The 18,554-nt window shown below is 38.3% G+C and overlaps 2 protein-coding genes across 4 annotated transcripts; one reads left to right on the top strand and one right to left on the bottom strand.

Moving 5' to 3' along the window:
• Nucleotides 1-3,928: 3,928 nt before the first annotated feature.
• LOC103720123 (putative polygalacturonase) lies at nucleotides 3,929-10,323 on the top strand. Of its 3 annotated transcripts, XM_026809623.4 has the most exons (7): nucleotides 3,941-4,472; nucleotides 4,558-4,828; nucleotides 5,610-5,927; nucleotides 6,499-6,619; nucleotides 6,866-7,040; nucleotides 7,151-7,221; nucleotides 9,332-10,323. In XM_026809623.4, exons 2-7 carry the CDS (start codon nucleotides 4,811-4,813, stop codon nucleotides 10,036-10,038), a joined length of 1,410 nt encoding a protein of 469 aa, XP_026665424.1. In that variant the 5' UTR covers nucleotides 3,941-4,472; nucleotides 4,558-4,810; the 3' UTR covers nucleotides 10,039-10,323. The 3 variants fall into 3 exon arrangements, with proteins under 3 accessions (XP_089785427.1, XP_026665424.1, XP_088573298.1); XM_089929301.1 differs by having other exon boundaries at nucleotides 3,929-4,828; XM_088717172.2 differs by lacking the exons at nucleotides 3,941-4,472; nucleotides 4,558-4,828 and adding an exon at nucleotides 4,841-5,411.
• A 683-nt stretch (nucleotides 10,324-11,006) lies between these two features.
• On the bottom strand, nucleotides 11,007-14,814 carry LOC103720140 (DHHC-type zinc finger family protein). Its single transcript, XM_017845935.4, has 9 exons — nucleotides 14,664-14,814; nucleotides 13,809-13,922; nucleotides 13,399-13,725; nucleotides 13,160-13,228; nucleotides 12,991-13,062; nucleotides 12,684-12,812; nucleotides 12,494-12,574; nucleotides 11,782-11,946; nucleotides 11,007-11,694 (listed from the first exon to the last, which is right to left on the bottom strand). Exons 1-9 carry the CDS (start codon nucleotides 14,703-14,705, stop codon nucleotides 11,209-11,211), a joined length of 1,485 nt encoding a protein of 494 aa, XP_017701424.4. The 5' UTR covers nucleotides 14,706-14,814; the 3' UTR covers nucleotides 11,007-11,208.
• Between the last annotated feature and the right edge of the window lie 3,740 nt (nucleotides 14,815-18,554).

The raw sequence follows: 18,554 nt of genomic DNA on the forward strand, positions 1-18,554 counted from the left end.
TGCTCCTCATTAAAGTCCATGCACAAGCCTTGGAAAGGGCCGGGCGACAGTTGTTTGCATCCATGGTGGGTCCTTCCCTTTCACATGGGAACCATTTAGTGTGCTCACGGCAAAGATTTGGGAAAAGGAGTGCTTGCTAGCTTTCTTCCTGCTGGTATTACGACAATGAAATCAAATCATTCCCACAGTTCACCGTACATGCTCAAAACTATTCTCCAAACGTTTTGGTACAAGCTTTCCATTTTATGAAGCTTGCAACGCAAAGAAATGACTCGGATGCACTCGATTTCTTCACTCAATTGACCATTGCTATGAGCTTGAGTTGTTATATATCGAGGATTGCTGTTTTCTTGAGTGTCGTAATTGATGAAGATTTTGCTGTGAGCTTGAATTGTTACGGAGGAGGATGGATGTTATTTAAAGTATCATAGTTGATAAAGATGTGCTTATGTTTTCTAGGCATCATACTTGGTGGGGCCGTATGTAAGCTTGAGTATGTCTTTGATTATTCGGTATGGTTGGTAATACGGATTCCTCTAGTGGATAAGCCTTGGCTGAATTTGGTTGCAAGCAAGTGGAAGGATTTCAGTATGTGGAGCTATGTGTGCAAAGGTTTGTGTGGATGAGTGCGACGTATGTTTAATGATAATTTATTTGGAAGGGTTTTTTTTTTAAAAAAAAAGAAAGAATACTAGAAAATATGATCAGAAAAGAGCAATCTATTTGACCATTCTATAGAAACAAATTGGTCTTTTTCATAACTGTCTTTTTGAAATCACCTCCATGATACAGGAAAAATAAAAAGGTAGCATTCGCTCTACGTATAAAGAGAAGATACAAGGGAAAGAAGAAGAGCAAAGGATAAGAATGAAAAAAAAAAGAAGCAAAAGAGGTATCTAATATATGTCTCCGTAAGGATCCGTATGGGTCTATATTTAGTTCCAAATCGGTTATTTGCTGGGTTAGATCAGGGGTACTTATACAGGATTAAGAAATCCAAATAATATCTTCCGGCTAGCCATTTTGGGTGAAGTCCTGAATTGTTAAAAAATAGTATCAGAGCGGACCTAGCTCATAATCTATATGAATTAGGGGACATTGCAGCATTGATCTATTGGGGCTGACCACAGGCCGATCGTGGTACTTGTGATTGGATTTGAACCCTTAGCTTGACAAGGATGTCAGTGCTTAAATGGAGAGAGTATGTGATGACTCGTGTATGCGTGTGTTTAGTCCTACATCAGTTATTCGCTCAGTAGATCTTGGATACTTTTATATTTTAGGTGAGGTTCTGGGTTGTGACACTATCAGACATACAACTAAATAGAATATTGTTTAGGCTTGAATTTGATTGCTATAATATTTTTAGCATTTCCCTAATCTGATCCATCATGCTCTTAATCAGTTTAAAGTTAGATGTCACGTGAACAAAACCTAATATTAATACTTTGTCTCATGGTATCGACCCCATAGTCAAATTTGATTATATGATCTCAATATTTTTGAGAGATTTTTTTTAATGATTCCATGTTTAAGCAAAACAAGAGTTGTCATATATTTTCTTCTATGAAGAGGTACAGCGACCACTATTTCCTCTTGATTAACCACATGTCAAAATTTTCCTTGCATTTTATGCCCTTGAATCTTTCATTTAAAACACCTAAGTTATATTTTATATATATATGAAAATAAAGGAGGAGGGTTGCTCCCAAAAACCTAAGCTTTATTTAGTAGCTTGAAAATTTTATTAGATAAATATTTTTTTTTATGATTGCCATCAATATTGCTAATTTAATCACCTAGTATTGCATGCAAAATACACTACTTTTTTTAGCATCCTAATTGGCTGAATTGGTGAAATCTCTTAAATCGATCCAAGAATTAATTTGATGATATCCACTCTCTGATTTTTGGGGAAGATTTCTACCCATTCTTACTCTATAAGCAGAAACATGATGTTTTTGAGGGTGTCCTGAGGTGAGAGGTCCGCATAAAAGGCATCCTCTCATAGTATTGTCACATTTTCGGAGGCCTCTCTATCTTGTCCGTTGGCAATTACAATTTTCTTCTTTTTTATGTTTTTGATTTTTTCCCTCCCCACCTTCACATGATTCCATTAATTATATGGTCTTCCAGCCTTCACTTGAAAATGTTTCTCTTCAGACATTGGATCCCAGAGCTGAAACCTACTTTTCTATGACAGGGAAAACAAGGTACCTTTATCTCCATGTCCTTTTCTCCCATCCTTGTCTCCCCCTTTACAAACCTTTCATTTTTATATAACTAAACTTCTCCATTCCCAATCCCTAGCCTTTATTTGGAGCAAGAATTAGAGACCAACTCTCCGGTATTAGCAACAGATGATCATCCTAGCTAATTGTCAGCAGGAATTCCTATAAATCCCTTCTTAGTCATCTTATGGGGGTGTTTTGGTCTGGCTGAGTCCAGAGTGACTTATAAGTTAAGACAAAGCTAATCTCCCCAAATACTCATAATCCACTTTCTTAGTCTTTCTAATATGGAACTAGTACTGGCCTAGCTTCAGCATAACTTAGAACAAGCTAATGGATTTGGATATAATTTGAATTAGAAGGAACGGACGATTGCCTAAATAAAAAGACAAGTTTATGACCAAAAGAGTTGGATGACTTGCTCAAGTCCATTGAAAGCACAAGTTTGATGAGCTAAGTGTTAGTTAGGCTAGGTTCCGAAGAAAGTTGACACAGGGTTGAATCTATCCTTACAAGCAGAGTTATTTCTCGACTTTATATATTTGATAGGGTTAGGACCCATGTAATATATATAGTCGTCGATGTTTCATATGATGTGAAAATTTTGTAAGCTTGTTCCTAAATTTAATAGTCCTCGATGGATTCCACTATAAGATATGGCAAACAGGATTTGAAATTAGAGAATTTTTTTGTTGTGAATACAAACGAGCAGTAAAAATATTGTTGCTTGAAGACCGATTATTTCTTCTTCGATATGCATATTGAAGATTTAAGACGCACCTAAGTCAAATCCTTAGGCACAAAGGGAAGATTTGTTCTTATCGATAAGAATGCTTTCATCGACTCGATTACGACAAAAGGTTGTATTACCCAGGCTTAATGATCAAAACTTGATCTCTTGAAAAAAAAAAAATTGGTCTCGACCATCAAATAAATGTTTACCGACAGTATATCGTAGTTTCCTGTTGTAACACTGCAAGATATCAGGCAGTCAATGTTTTTATCAACATGCATAGCAAATACCAAAATGTTTCTTCGATCTAAGCTCCAATTAGAAGCGCATGGTGCGAAATACGGTCTTATGTTATTAAAGTGGATGTTGCTTGACTCCACCTAGCAAGGAGGTCAAGATCTCAATGAACTTTTATTCTAATTATAGCATTCTCTCACTAATGCTCTCGGAAGGAGTGTCATTCATACATTCTTCTAAGAGTTTTTGGCACATCATGAATATAAGGCTACCTAACCTTGAACTAGTATAATCCAAAGCCGATCAATTTCAACATCGGCTCGGTTAGACTTGCAACCCGATTAAACTTATTGAGGGCCCAGCCTCTTTTGAAACCACATTTTGTGATGACTCTATTGATTTTGATCTTTTGGACTATGTATGGCAAGCCTTAACTCCCCATAAGATCATTAAATTGCCTCATTTTACCTTGAACTGCATTTATTTGAGAATGGAAATGATGACATAGTGAAAAATAATGCATAATAGCAAAAGAAAAATATATACTCTGTCGCATCAAAGTTTATCAAATAAAAAATTATATTTTTTAGCAGATGAAAACAAATAACACCAGCTGTTGTTCACATCATTAAGCAGGAGTCGTGATAAAATTAACAGTTAATTAATATCTGCTTTGTGAAACTCAATTGCGTGCATACAAACAACATATAAAGAGAACTCTGAAATCATTATAAAGGCTGTTAATATAAATTTTATATAGGTGCCATGAAATCCAGAAGGGAACGCAAAAAGGCAGTGGGCCGTTTAGTCTTTTCGCAAGTCTCCTCGTGGTTGTTGTGGTCAGCATTGGAATCCAAAGGCCACCACCTTGTGAAACTCCCAACCCCTCAACTTCCTTTCAGTTCTCATCTCACTGCAGTGTAATTCTTTGCCCCCAGAGTTTCTTTTCGACAGATCTTTCAAACCGTAACTGACCACCACCCCTTGCATGAGATGACATATGTTCCTCACCGTGGGAAAAAGGGGTGAGAGAGAGAGAGAGAGAGAGAGAGAGAGAGAGTTTGTATGTGATTCTATATAAAAAGACTCAGCAGCCAATGCCCTTCCAGATCCCCTGCAGCATTCCACCCCTTCCCTCCTGTGATCCCATGGAGTTTTCTGCCACAAAACCACCAAAACCATATGGTTTCGGTCCATTTGGGCAGTTGTTTTGAGGTTGGTCAAGAGGACAGAGGGAGGGCTGGCTGGTTTTGAGCAGTCGAGGACAAAAGGTGGTGGCCAAGGACTGCTTGTTCTTTTAGAGGACAAGAATTGTCACTGTCATGATTTCTTATATCTTTCTTTTCCTTTGGGTAGGTGGTGGTGGTGGTGGTGGTCTCCAAGACTGAGTTGGCCCATCGATCACTGGCTTGCGGGGCTCAGGGGGCTCCTCTTGATGGTGGTCTAGCTTGAGGTCACCAGAGGTTTCTGAGGGTTGGAACAGGAGGGGGGGTGTTGAGTCTTTGGTTGGTTTATTTTAAGACTCTGGGATAAGAAGGAGTTGGTAGCTGGTGGTGGTGGATTTTGTCTTCTGGTTCGTAGGGGGGGAAGAAACAGAGCTTTTGCTCATATGAGGAGATCTAAAGTTGTAAGTGGTCTTGATTGCTGCTGCTCTCTTCTTTATTGATTTGTTTGTTTATTTATTTTAAGATCATTTCTTTTGGTACTGTAATGTGGTTCCAAATCTTAGGATCTGTTTGTCATAAAGTTGAAGTTGTTTGTTCTTTCCAATAAAAGGAGAGATTCCAGTGGATTTATGTCACTCACCCATGGATTAAAGCGGAGGAGGAATTCTTTTTTTCCCCTTCAAATGCCACCTTCTTCTTCAGTCTATATAGTTTGGCATTGCGAAAATGAACTCTGAATGTTTAGATTTATGTAGCAGTAAAATTTCTTTTGACCTCATGTAGTTTTGAGTTTTCTTCAACTGGTGTTCATCATGACTTTATTTTGGGTTCTATTCCAGTCATCAGGGCTTGGTATTTCTGGGGATCTTGGTGAATCTTCATTTACTGTCTCCTTCATATGCTTTTATTTCATCTGTCTACTCCATTTCATTTCTTGAGATAAAACAATTACTCAAAATAAGAAGCTGATAAGTTATGTTTGAAACTAGCCCTCATTAGATGCGCAATCACTCTGAGGCCCATGGCCAGATCTCATTCTTCTAGGTGCATTTCTGCAGCATTGTTTTGTTTCATTTTCTTATTCGATTTTCCGAAACCCATCATCTTAGATCTCAATTCATAAGTGCACTTCAGAGTAATTTCTTCTTAAGTGGACGTTCTTGTCCCAGCTGTTGGATCCGAATGAATGTTGTTGAGAACATTTGATTTCTATCACTAACTCTAGTTGAATCTTTGACACAGTTGCTGGGAGTGCTTTTGGTTCTTGCAACAATCAGTGAGTCCCCATGGGCTGCAGCATCCAGCTCATATTGCAAGCAGATGGGGTCGAGAACGTTCCGGCCGCACAGCGTCACGATCACCGAGTTCGGTGCTGTTGGAGATGGTGTCACTCTTAACACTAAAGCATTTCAGAATGCTATCTTCTATCTTCATTCATTTGCCGATAAGGGTGGGGCGCAGCTCTTTGTGCCTGCTGGAAGGTGGTTGACGGGGAGTTTTAGTCTCATCAGCCATCTCACTCTGTCCTTGGACAATGATGCTGAAATAATTGGATCCATGGTGAGTTCCAATGTTTCAGGCTATATCTACTGTATCCTTTGCGCTCTTTGTGATGATCAGTCCAAGAAAAGCGGGCAAATATGTATTTCGTAATTGGGTTGAACTGATGAAAATGGCTGCTTAGTGGGTACTGTTTTATAAGGATAAATTAACTGCACAAAACTTTGTTCGATTGTAATTTTTCAGAAACCTATCTGTTTTTGGGTGGCTAGCTATATTTCTTTGTATTCTTGTTGACTAGTTTCAGTAGATAAACTTTCTTATGTCTATGCTTAAAAGGGAAAAGCTCGCAGGAGTTGCTATTTTCATCCCTAGATTGAGATTTCTACACTAGTGGATACAATCTTATAAGGATTCACTTTGTTCATCTTTGCATATTGTTTTCTTCTGCTAAATGTTATCTATATAGTCATGTTAAACTGTATTATTCTTCATGATCTACTTTACACAATAAAGACATTATGATGTAGAGTTATTTGACTCGTAACACGAAATCATGGGGACTGACTGCGCTGAATAAATTAACTGATTTCAAGAGTGAACGAGTATCCTAACCTAAGAGCCTTTTCAGGATTCATCCGAGTGGCCAGTCATAGATCCATTACCTTCTTATGGGCGAGGTAGGGAGCTACCTGGTGGAAGGCATCAAAGCCTCATTCATGGATCCAATCTGACAGATGTAATAATAACAGGTTAGTAAATCTTAGCAGCATGATCCCCAAGAGTTCCTCTTCCTTGTAAGTTTTGTCGGCGAGAGATCTTAGCGGTTATGGCGTTATTTTCGATAATGGAATGCTGGCATGCAATTTTCTTTTCTATCTTTTTAGTGGCTAAATCAATGCATCACTATTTTTTGCACATAAATTGAATTCTAGCTCAAGAAGCAGACACTTGAGCCCCTCCAAGAATAATTTGCGATATCAATTTTGAATTTCCAGGTGACAATGGGACCATTGATGGACAAGGCATTGTTTGGTGGGACTGGTTTCAGAACCACACTCTAAATTATACGCGGCCCCATCTTATTGAGCTGATGTACTCAACCGAGGTGGTTATCTCAAATTTAACATTCAAAAATTCACCATTTTGGGCTATCCACCCCATTTACTGCAGGTTTGTCCCTCCTAGGATTTATTGCCTCTCTTGTTAGCTCTATAAATTGATGCACGAGTGGAGTTTAATGTGCTAGGGCAGACTTGAGACTGTTTTTGCTGGATGAACAGCCAAGTGCTCGTCCAGAATGTCACAATCCTTGCGCCGCTCGATTCACCAAACACTGATGGGATTGATCCAGGTAAGCCAAACAATTTTATATGCTTGAATTTCTTGTGATGCCTTATGACTTCATTTATTTGCAAACCTTCCTCGCGTAATCAAGGAAGACAAATGCTTTACCATCAATACTAGACATTCTACCAGAAATTTTGTTGATCTATATCCATTAACCAATGTCCAAAAAGAAAAAAAGATATTATAAAAAGGATTTACCCCTGCCAAACATCTGATAGCATACCATGCTCTTATAGTAAATTATTTTCCATTAGCTTCTTCTTTGTTTCATTGTGCTGGGTTTTGGACACTTCCATTTTGGAGAATTTATCTTTGAATGAGAATTGCACTGACCTTAATAGTGATACTAGGGTTATTTATATTGTTTTATGAATTGTTTGTAAAATAAAATACTTATCTTGAGATGACATATATGGAATTCTTCATAATCAGTTATGCAAACTTCAAAATGATTATTAGGTTAGCATTTCATTGACCTGGTTGCAATACTTCCATTTGTGCTCTAAGCTGAATAAAATAAGTGAATCACCTGCTTAGAAATCCAATTTTGAATGGGTCCATGGAGTAGGAGAATGATATATTTGTATTAATGTTTGCAACCTAATTGTTCCAGTTCTAGCGACCAAACTAATTACATATTTAAGATAGTGTTGAACAGAAATTCGGTAAGCATTAAAGAAATGAAATGATTGGTTTAAATGCAAGTAGTTCCACAATCCAGAAATATGAATCAAAGATTGTTATTCTGCTAGCTTAAAAAACAAAAAAATCTCTGTTTGGTTGAAGCGGCTGTAAGTTTGATGCTGCATGTAAATATGGCTCACTGATATCAGTTGCATAAAAGCTGCTTGGCTTTAGAAATAAACAAGAACTCATCTTACCTTAGAGTGAAGGTTCATAAGAATAAACCTCAACAATTTTAAAACATGACTGAATTATATACAAATGTGATATGCAGATGATGATCCTTGGAGTATCATAAATCTCATTTTTTTTCACACAAATGCATGCAGAATGGAAGGAAAAAAAGGATAATTATGTTCATGATGATTCTTGGTTTCCCAGTTACTGTGCTTTGCACATACTGTAGGTTTGATTTAACATTGCTATCAACTGCTTGAATGTACGTTACTATGTATACTTAGTGCCTTAAGAAAACATACCTGATGATTGCTTCTGAAACCTCTAGATGGCAAGCAGCTTGAATCATACAAACCTGGTCCAAGAAACCATATTTACTTCTGATTCAAGAGCTACTTTTCTTCTTCTTCATTTTCGCAATAGAAGGGATAAAAAAAATATACCTAGACTGAAACTGTATGTAGAAGAATCAAATCAGGATAGCTGATTCTGAGAACACATTTATTTCCCATTCTCTATAATTTTCAGATTTTCAGAAAACAAAATCCATGATATCTTATATTGTTTGAGAAATCCTGACAGTGTAGAGAAGCTAGGATGGGCAATCAACATTAAAGCATCATTTGCAGAGGCTCTTTTGAGGGATTTTGTAACGTATAAAAACAATTGCTGGTTTTATTTCTGATGCTAAGAAAGATTACTTTCAATTCTCCTGGTGGCTTATCATTGACAGTCGGAATGAACTATCAGAAATTGCAACTGGTGCATAGCACTCATAAACAGTTTGAGTTTCTAACTCCAACATTTTATTTCTGTGAGCATTCTTGGATGACTAAATCTCTTGCCAAACCCCAATTTTTAAGCAAGGCATGCTTCTTTAACTGTGTAAATCATCTGAGAATGGAACACTGTAGGGCCTCATAGCTTGAACTCAGCACTACAGGAAACCTTATGGCTTAATGCTTATGATGATTTCTCCCTTTCTTGTGGGTAAATTTTAGAACATGTGGTCTCGAGATACCTAATAATGGCTTTTGCAAGTTCCAGAAAATTTAACTTTACACAGCTCCATTTAGTTTTTGACTGGAGATCCTTACAAAATTCTATGTAAGTAAGAACAAAATATGTCTTATATTCTTCTATCAACCTCATGATTTAGCCATTTCCATTAACATTATACTTACCCTCATCTGAAACTGAGTGAAAGTCTCCTTGCCTCAATACTTGCTAATACTTTCTCCAAATGCATCCAGACTCGTCCACCAACGTCTGCATCGAAGATTGTTATATCAGCACAGGTGATGATCTCATTGTCATCAAGAGCGGGTGGGATGAGTATGGCATCTCCTTTGCTCATCCTAGCTCCAACATCAGCATCCGCGGACTTGCAGGGGAAACAAGGTCAGGAGCAGGCATTGCCTTTGGAAGTGAGATGTCAGGTGGCATATCAGAAGTCCAGGCAGAGGGCATTCACATCTTTAATTCCTTGCATGGCATCAGACTGAAAACATCTCCAGGACGTGGTGGGTATGTTCGGAACATATACATCTCTGACGTGACCCTGACCGATGTGAAGATAGCGATCAGGATCACAGGTCAGTATGGTGAGCATCCAGATGATAAGTATGATGAGAATGCCCTTCCTATCATAAATAGGATCACTATCAAAGACATCGTGGGAGTCAATATCAGCATTGCTGGCCTTCTGGAGGGTATTATGGGTGACAATTTCAGCAGCATTTGCTTGTATAATGTCTTCCTCAATGTAACAACCGATCCTCCATGGCAGTGTTCATACATTCAGGGCTACTCAAACTTGGTTTCTCCAGAATCATGCGAGCCACTCAGAGATGTTCCAAATGGAACCTCAGTTTGTTATGCTGCTAACCATTTAAGACCCCATCTATCTGATGCAGACCGCTCGGCTGGTTCCAGTTTCATGAAGCTGACATCATTGTAACTCGAGTCTGCCGGTGCATATAAATTGGAAATACCTCTTATCGAACAATGTCCATTTGTCTAAACGTATCTGATTCATGTCATTTTTTCTCTTTACATATTATTGTGTTTAACATGCAGCAGGAATTTGAGAATGCTTTGTTATCAAAATAAGTTGAATAGAGTATGAGGTCTTCCATGAAAGTTGAAACTTTATGTACTGGGGATTTGTTTATATATTTACTTCCTTACAATGTAAATATAGAGTGATTTGAGAGAGCAAGGTAATACATTGAGCTTTTGCCAATTTCTCTTACAATTTTAAATATTTTTGTTGCATTCTTGCATACATCTCTCTCTCTCTCTCTCTCTCTCTCTCACACACACACACACACACACACACACAACCTAGATGATCAAATTCTTGAACCATGAATTCCAGTAGTTGTTAAAGCCCTTGCCTCGGCAGCAGGGAAAGGGGCATCTTGGTGTGCCTCATTGGTGGCACCATGGTTTCCACTAGTTATCGGCAGGGTTTTTGAGAATGTTAGTTATCAGATGGTTGTATCTGAAAATTGGTTCAACGTGCTTGCACAAACATAAAGCCTAGTGTGAGTTTGTCTTCAGCTTTGGATTTATCATCAAAAAAAAAAAAAAAAATCTTCAGCTTTGGATCATTAAAAAAATCAGCTTAATTATGAGAAATCCAGTATTTTCAAGTTTTGCCAGTTTCTACAGAAACTTGTGGAAGTAGATATGCAAATTTGAAAATAGATCATTGCTTTTTGGTAGGACAAAAGAATAGATTTTTGTCCCACCAAAAGAATGGAATGGATGTTTCAAGGAGAATTGTAAGTTCGACAAATTACCGACTAATATTCAGTACCCTTAAAATTAGAAAGGGCAACAGAATTCATGCTTGATATGGTGGTATTCAATAAATTCACTTTCTGAATTTTCCCTTGATACATCAATATAATTTTCTGAGTGCAGTCATATTAAATATATTCAGTTTCACTTTGATCTGTATTCCCTCAAACAAGCTTAAAGTAAATGAGAATTTTTGAACAAGGATACAAGCCAACCTTTCTCAAAGGCTGAGAAACTTAAGACAAAATGTAGTGCAAGAATGAAAGAAGCCAAAAGCCAAGATTAAGTACACAAAAAAATAACTTGATTCAGACTAGATCAACTATTTCGGTGAATCTTCATTCTCCTCACCCTGTTTCAAAACAGTACATAGCACCTGTCTGGAGATGTATGTCTCAAGTTCCCTCGACACCTCTGTCAGTTTCAGATCAAAATTGCTTCTGTATTTCTGAGGTCTTGGAGAAGGAGAACCCGAAAACCTCCTCCTTGGACTTGAGAACCGCCCACTGGGTGAACCTGGGAACCAATGCTTTGGAGCCACTGGCGTTATTTCACTTGGTACTGCCACCTTTTTCCTCTCTGGGTTCATCAGAGGCCCCTGCTTTATCTCCAGTGGCAGCGGTTTTAATGTCGGCTCTGTTGATGGCAGCTTCTGTCTAATTCTTTCCCTTGCTCTCTCTGCTGCTATCAGGGCCTTCTCCTTACTCATCTTAATCAGTTTCCATGGGTCAATGTGGAATTCAGCCTTCTTGTTTGAAGAGGCCGAATTAGATTCTTTGTCAATTCTTATTGACAGCCTTCGAGTGCTCTGCAAAGAATGTCAATTTTTTTTATTTTAGACAGATGGAGCTGACGTATTATTTACAATAAAAGATTAGTACTTGATGAAACTTACTTGATTGGGTTCATGCCTTCTGCAGAGCAATCGGGAGAGGAAGGTTGGTCTTTCTGGGGAGTCGAAGTCGATGCTTTCATCAGAGGATGAATCTGAATCCTCGAATGGGTCTAATGACTGGTTTTGTTCTCTCATTGCCAGGATGTAATCATATGTTCTCATTCCCTGCATTAAGTGTTGGAATGAAGATTAAGCACAATGGGGAAACAAAAGGCAAATCAAATAATGACTAATCCTTGCTTTCCATCTTATTTCAATTTGACATTTCCCTGATTTCTCTGCAAGCTTCAAGTTCATCTTTTGCTTGCTTTTCATTTCTATCTTATTAATAGATTGTTTCACCATACTAAAACAAAATACACAACAAAAAGTTCTAATCTTGCAGTCGGCAAATTTTGTCTCTGCTAAGTAAATTCTTTTGATTTAAGCCCCCCAACAAACCAAAGAAAGATCTGTTTGCATATTTTGGTACATGGGGCATGATTTGCATCGCAGACATCAGCTAATATTTGGAATTTTGAGGCAGACGCTAACTAGTTGTTCAGATTGTCATTTCCTTGCTGATTGAATTATCTTCACTTTCATGGAAGAGAGATTAAAGGATGAGGGTTAGTTCGACCAAATTTTGCTAATACTTGTTTCAGACTCATGAAATTAAAGCAGAGAACACAATAATGAAGCCTTTTTCTTGATTTTGTTCATATAAATGTACCTTTCTAATGAGAACAACATGAAAGAAAAAAAGCTGCCCTAGTGCTGCTGTGGCATATGCTGTCAATATGGCCAATAATATCTGCAGAAATTTGAAAGAATGGGGGCAAGTTTGAGAACTAGAAAGCAATTAGCTATTTTCAAATTTCTACACTGAATTAGAGTAGCTCAAGTATATTAGTAAGAATTACTGATATTGTCGCAAGAACTCCTTTAGGAAACTCAATGTGGAGTTTCTGTTTTGTTTCCTGCGCAATCCCTTTGCTGCCTGCAAAGCATCGAATGAAAATGGCAACCGCAGTTCCTGCTTCTAGAATAAGCTGCGGAGAGAGAAATTTATACTAAGAATAGTGTTTTAACTGATGAAACAAAAACAAAGCATTTAGGCTGGTAAAATATGAAAATTAATGTAAGAGCAAAACAAAAATCTTTAAAGTTCTCAACTAGAATATGCAATTACAACTTGGGGAACAAAAAGCAGCTAAAGTGAGTACTCGCCATTAATAAGGTGAAAACCATTAGAAGGATGAAGGTAGTGTAGTTCCTTTTTCCAATGCAGTTGTTTAACCACTGCAAGAGAGCAACTTGTAAAGCTATTCCACACATCGCTGGTTAATAGAGTCATATAACATGTATTATTTTGAAGTAGAAGTCCTTCGATTCTCACCCTGCAATGGTGATCGAATCCATCGACACACCGATCACAACTCCTGCAGTGCTTGCTGTGCATTTTAACCTGTAAAAAGAAGAAAAGCTTAACAAACTGTAAGATCATTTACTTTTTATCTAAAAAAGGATTAAATACTCTTGTTCATGCTTTCAACATCCCAGCAAAATTCTCATTTTTTTTTTCACTTTCTGGCATCCTAGTGGTTGCAATTAGCACATAAAAGGCATGCGAGTAACCTCAAAATCACAAAGAGCGCAAAATGTGATGTCATCATCTTTCAGATGAGGTGCAACTGCATCATCCATCACGACAAAAGGGAATGGCAGAAGGGGCTCCATCTGTGTTCTACTATTCCATGGATCCAAATACTTCCTTCTGATACAACATTTAAGGATTCTGTTCTCCATCCTCCTGAAAAATCTCACCACAACCTGACATAAAATATACTTGTAATTCAACTTTGGCAGCCCTCTGGTTTTGGTCCCTTTTCTCTTTTTGGCGTTCGTTCTATCAGATGGATCAATTGCAGTGCACCTTATATATAGCAAAGCTACTGAAAATGCCTGGAAGAGGAGAATTCAGATAATTTAATGATTGCAATCCTCTAAAAGAACAAAGATCTTACTAAATTAGGGCTTTATCTTACCGTGAAGGAAAACAGTGTGAGTAATGTGTTCTCCACAATTCTGTTCCCAAGAAAAGGTCCAAGGAACACATAGAAAGAAACAACCAGGAAGCTGAATACCGCCATGCCGACAAACTGCAATGATTAGTTACAAGAATTCTGAGGCAAAATTGGAGGATTGTGATGTAAGTTGCACAAATTTAATGTTGCTCAAACAAGTGGAGGATTTTGAGATCTAGGGAAGCTTGAATCTAGCATATGGATCGAACATTTTAAAATAATCATAAATAAAAGTTCTCAAAAAATTCATCTTGTCATGTCAGTCCTGTAAATTTCCAAGCATTGCCGCTCAAATCAATTGATGCAGCAGAGTAGCGTTCCAAAACCAAAGAGGAGTATTGGAATGGCAGCTAATGCATTTCCCAAGCTTTAAGTTTCAACAGATTTAAAAGATTTTGTTTTTTTAATTTAAAAAAGAAAAAGAAAAAGGGAGTAGTTTAACAAATGAGTTCATATGAAAGGTGAAAATTGTCCTTAATATGATAGCTTTGTTCTATTGCAAGTAGTTGACAACAGTTTTAATAAAACAAAATATTAGCTTCAAAACTGAAGGGGACTAGACCAAAGCAATGGAATTTTTCATAGAAATTCATATGGAAGATCAATTCCTTCACTAATCCTATAAATTTGGCACCTTAAAACAAAGCTGACATCATTTTTTTAAAAAAAAGAAAAGAAAAGAAAAGAAAAGAAGAACTCTTGATGTCCCAAAACCAAGATTTCAGGAGGTGAAAACAATTGAAGTTCAAGTACTGCATGAACATATTGCAGGGAAACAGCAGAGGATGGACTACGATTCAGGAGGAGGATTGAAACCTGAAGAGGATGAAGAGGTCGTTGCCATCCATGCCGCCTCATGCTGCAGTCTCGCGACAAGGGATCACGGTTCCTCTACAAAACCATCAAAATGCCAACCCTATTTCGATCCTTTACTTCTATATTTCCTTCTCTTACTCGGGAGGGGAGGCGCTCTAGTTTCAGTAGGGCTCACGCTTCTCACAAGAGAGAGAGAGAGATAGAGCCAACGGTCGGATATCTAGAATTTTGAAATTTGAAAGGGCGGGTTGGCTTCTCTCACCACCAGGTCAGTTTGCACCTCCCCATGATTGGACCTTCACACATCTCAGCTTGTTCTGACCATGGCCTGAGACCCAGACTGAGTCAATCCGTAACATTTCTGGTGGCTGATTGGTCCAGACGAAGGTGGTCCGAGCTAAAATTTGGCTTTATACTTCCTGAGATCAAAATAATTGGATGGTCAGATTGAGTTCAAGTAGACCCACCACAGCCTTGCAGGCTTGGACCAATTGAAGAAGGTCGGGTTGGATGGTTATTGGAATATTTAACGGTCGATTGCAGCACGAACCATCGGATCATGCATCGAGAGTCGTGAGAAAAATGTACTCTCCTATTTGAGGCTGCTTCTCCACCATAAAAAGAAAAGAAAAATTATTAATGTCCTTCTAAAAAATCAAATTTGTCTAAATACATTCTTAAAATTTATATTTATTTATGTACCTCATAAAACTTTTTTTTTTTTGCACAAATGCTCATAATACAACAGTTCTTCTAACATCATTAATAAAAACCATATTTATTTTAATTAAAAATAAAAAAATTTGAAATTACTTTTTTGTTCTCCATTACAATCGTCTTATAAATATTTCTTTTTACATATCTAATTATTAAGGATATTTTAGTTATTTTTAATTAAAATTATTGATTTTTTAATAATATTAGATAGCGTGAGTACATATGCAAAAATAAGAATAAAAAAAGGATAGAATAAGAAAACAAATGTTTTACGATGGTATACATATAAACATCAATTTTAGGAGGGTATTCATGCAAAATTTGATATGTAGAAGGATATCCATGCAAAAAAATCTCAAAAAAAAGGAAGGGGGAACCAACTTTATTCATGAAGCAATATGGGCTTTCTTGGGCTGGGCTAAGGTTAGTATTTGACATATAAAATGTCATTAAAGTTGCCAGAAGCACGACTATAGTTTTTCTTCAGGTCCCCGATGAAGGTGTTTCTCCTGCAGCTACAGGCGTCTGTGAGGAGGCCTGACTTGGTGGAGTGGGGAACTCGGTGTGCCTTTCTCGCATACCATACTTGGCTGGATAGAAACGTCCGAGTCTTCAAGGATAGATAGTTACATCCAAGAGTGGTGGCGGCCTAGCCCTACTCCATGTGTCGGAGTTTACCAGCAGTGCTACATCTAGTTCTCCTGAGACGGCTAGGGACGTCTAGGTCTCCCATCCGACTGATTTAGCGACCAAGTTCGTTTATGTTTCCTAGGAGCCCCCATCCTCTGCTTCCTCAAGATGAATTTCGATGGCAGTGCTGCTGAGCAAGACAAGGGGGTGGTGTGGGCTTCATCATCAAGGATACCATTCTAGGTTTGGGGCGGCCAGTAGTCGACGGATCTTCGACACCTCTATCACTAGAGCGGAGCTGCAGGCAGCGTGGGAAGGGATTTCCTTCATGAGGAGTGCTATGGGGACGGAGTATGTACATGTGGAGGGTGACTCGGTTGCGGCGGTAGGGAGGATTTGTGGGCGGCCCTCCAAATCGAGTGGACACTCTGTACTCTGCGATATTCGACGGATGGCTAGGGACTGCAGATCCTTCAGAGCCACGCATGTGTATTGGGAAGCCCACTAAGCTGCTGACTGGGGGCATCTTACGCGGCACAGCACGCCGGGGATTTTATCTGGAGAAACCAGGCGGATGTTCCTCACCCGCTGGGTCAGCTTCTTTTTTCTGATTTTCTTGATTGTATTCATCTACATTTAGTGTGAGGTGCCGGTGTACAAAAAATAAAAAAATATTGAATTTGCCCTTCATGTTGCCCTTTAAACACCTCCTACAGTTTTCAAGCATGGTGACATACCAAGCATGACTTCTCTTTTGGGAATGTAAATGTATGGACATGAAGCAACCTTGACGTGGCATCATAGGAAAAATGAGTGGTAGAATTTAGACCGGCAGCAAAATTCTTTTTTTTTTTTTGGTACCAAGCAAAATTCAATTTTTTTAATGATAAACATATTAACCGTGTTTGAAACCTCCTCGACAAGTGTTGGGACCACACTTGCAACTGGGTTCAAGTTGTATCTTTCACGCAAAAAATTGATTGGTTTACTTTGACGATGTTGTCCATTAGATTGCACCTCTTATGGCATTCCGAAGATCTATCTTTAGCATAGATCTCGAAGTGATCATTGTACGATTCAACAATGGGTTCGTGCAGAAGAAGGTGAATCTTTCTCATTCGAAAGATACATCCCCCATCCTTGCTTCATCGCATCTCAATGTCAACATTAAGATTGCAATTCTATTTAACGCGAGACATGCGGTGAAATATTGCATGCTATTGGTCGGTTGAATCGGTAAGTTCAACGACCAAATCAGTTAACCCATACCAACTAACCTCCAAATGTTTGAATCGGTAAGTGAAAGCCAATGAACATTGGGCACCATTGCCATTTGGCCAACCAGTGACCAATGAGAGATGTTTGCTTCTCTTAATGAGAGATTGAAAAGTTCTTTTCAAACGCTAACAAAGATCAAAGTGTAGCTATCCCATCTCCTTGACCACAAAAACGCAGCATTTATTATAAAAGTGCGTAGTTGGAGATGTGTCAGCGTCAGGACGTGGTGATAGGGAAGTGTAGTCAACGAATCTCAAGAGTCTTCTCATCCTTTACATGGGTTTTTGTATTGCTGCCTTGCATGAGAAATTCTTCTGCCATATAGAATGCAAACAACCTAACTAGGCTGGTCCATTGCACGTGAGACTGGAAGACTAAGACATATGTCATAATTGTTAAAATGGAGGTGAAAAGAAATTTATGGTATAAATTATGGAAACTCAATAAAACCATAGCCATCCCTTGACAATGTCGTGTTGTGCCTATGTCAACAAGTTAAAAATCATGCACCTAATCTTGAAGTGAAATTTTCTAGGCGAGCATACGAAATTTTGATTTAGAATAGTAGTTGCGGGTAAGTCACGAATACGCCGATGCGGACCGGAGATTACTTGTCGAGAGATGCAGCAGAGTTGCCGATCGCTTGTAAATGTCGATTTGGGAACATAGTTCTTAGCTTCAACATAGCTTCTCGCAAATCTAATTCTTCCAAAATATATCCTTTTTTTGGGTAAAAAAATATATCCTTAAAACAACAACTCCATAAGTAAACTTCTAGTCAATGAAGTGCAATGTACAGGTATAATTCTTCTTCCAACAAAAGTTGTATGGTTTTCTATGTACTCAAAAGTGTCAAACCTCCTATTAAAGCCTCTAGAAGAGGTACATGTAAGTGATGCCCACCACATATACTAGTTGTGCAGGGAAGATAATTTCAAAAGGAAAGCAGATTTTATCTTCTATTCAGTGGATTGTGCCCATAGATTTAGCATCGATATGAATGTCAACACTAACAATAATAAGAAATTGACATTATTTATAGTTATATACTAACTTGCCTCAACCGTTCACACCGGACTTGAGATTCGAAGTCTTAGACCGGACCGGTCCGGTTCCGTCCGGTCCGGTCTAAACAGGCTCAGCCGTTCGAATGGAGGCTTCTGGTCAAACACCTTGTGGACCGATTCAACGATCCAGATCACTTCCGGATGTCGAACCCCACTCCCGTCCGTTCGTTCGCCCACCAGATTCGTTGCCTTCTTCTTA

The sequence above is a fragment of the Phoenix dactylifera genome, chromosome 2 (assembly GCF_051530095.1).
Source record: "Phoenix dactylifera cultivar Ajwa chromosome 2, Ajwa_hap1_PhDact_Kaust_v1.1, whole genome shotgun sequence".
Taxonomy (NCBI): domain Eukaryota; kingdom Viridiplantae; phylum Streptophyta; class Magnoliopsida; order Arecales; family Arecaceae; genus Phoenix; species Phoenix dactylifera.

Excerpts from the sequence above, each read along its gene's own strand:
- LOC103720123 (XM_089929301.1), top strand. Across the intron at positions 5,928-6,498 it reads CTGAAATAATTGGATCCATG|GATTCATCCGAGTGGCCAGT; the intron begins GTGAGTTCCAAT and ends GAGCCTTTTCAG. Across the intron at positions 6,620-6,865 it reads GACAGATGTAATAATAACAG|GTGACAATGGGACCATTGAT; the intron begins GTTAGTAAATCT and ends TTGAATTTCCAG.
- LOC103720140 (XM_017845935.4), bottom strand. The coding sequence starts at position 14,705 with ATGAGGCGGCATGGATGGCAACGACCTCTTCATCCTCTTCAG. Across the intron at positions 13,063-13,159 it reads GATTCGATCACCATTGCAGG|TGGTTAAACAACTGCATTGG; the intron begins GTGAGAATCGAA and ends GCTCTCTTGCAG. Across the intron at positions 12,575-12,683 it reads GAGTTCTTGCGACAATATCA|ATATTATTGGCCATATTGAC; the intron begins GTAATTCTTACT and ends AAATTTCTGCAG.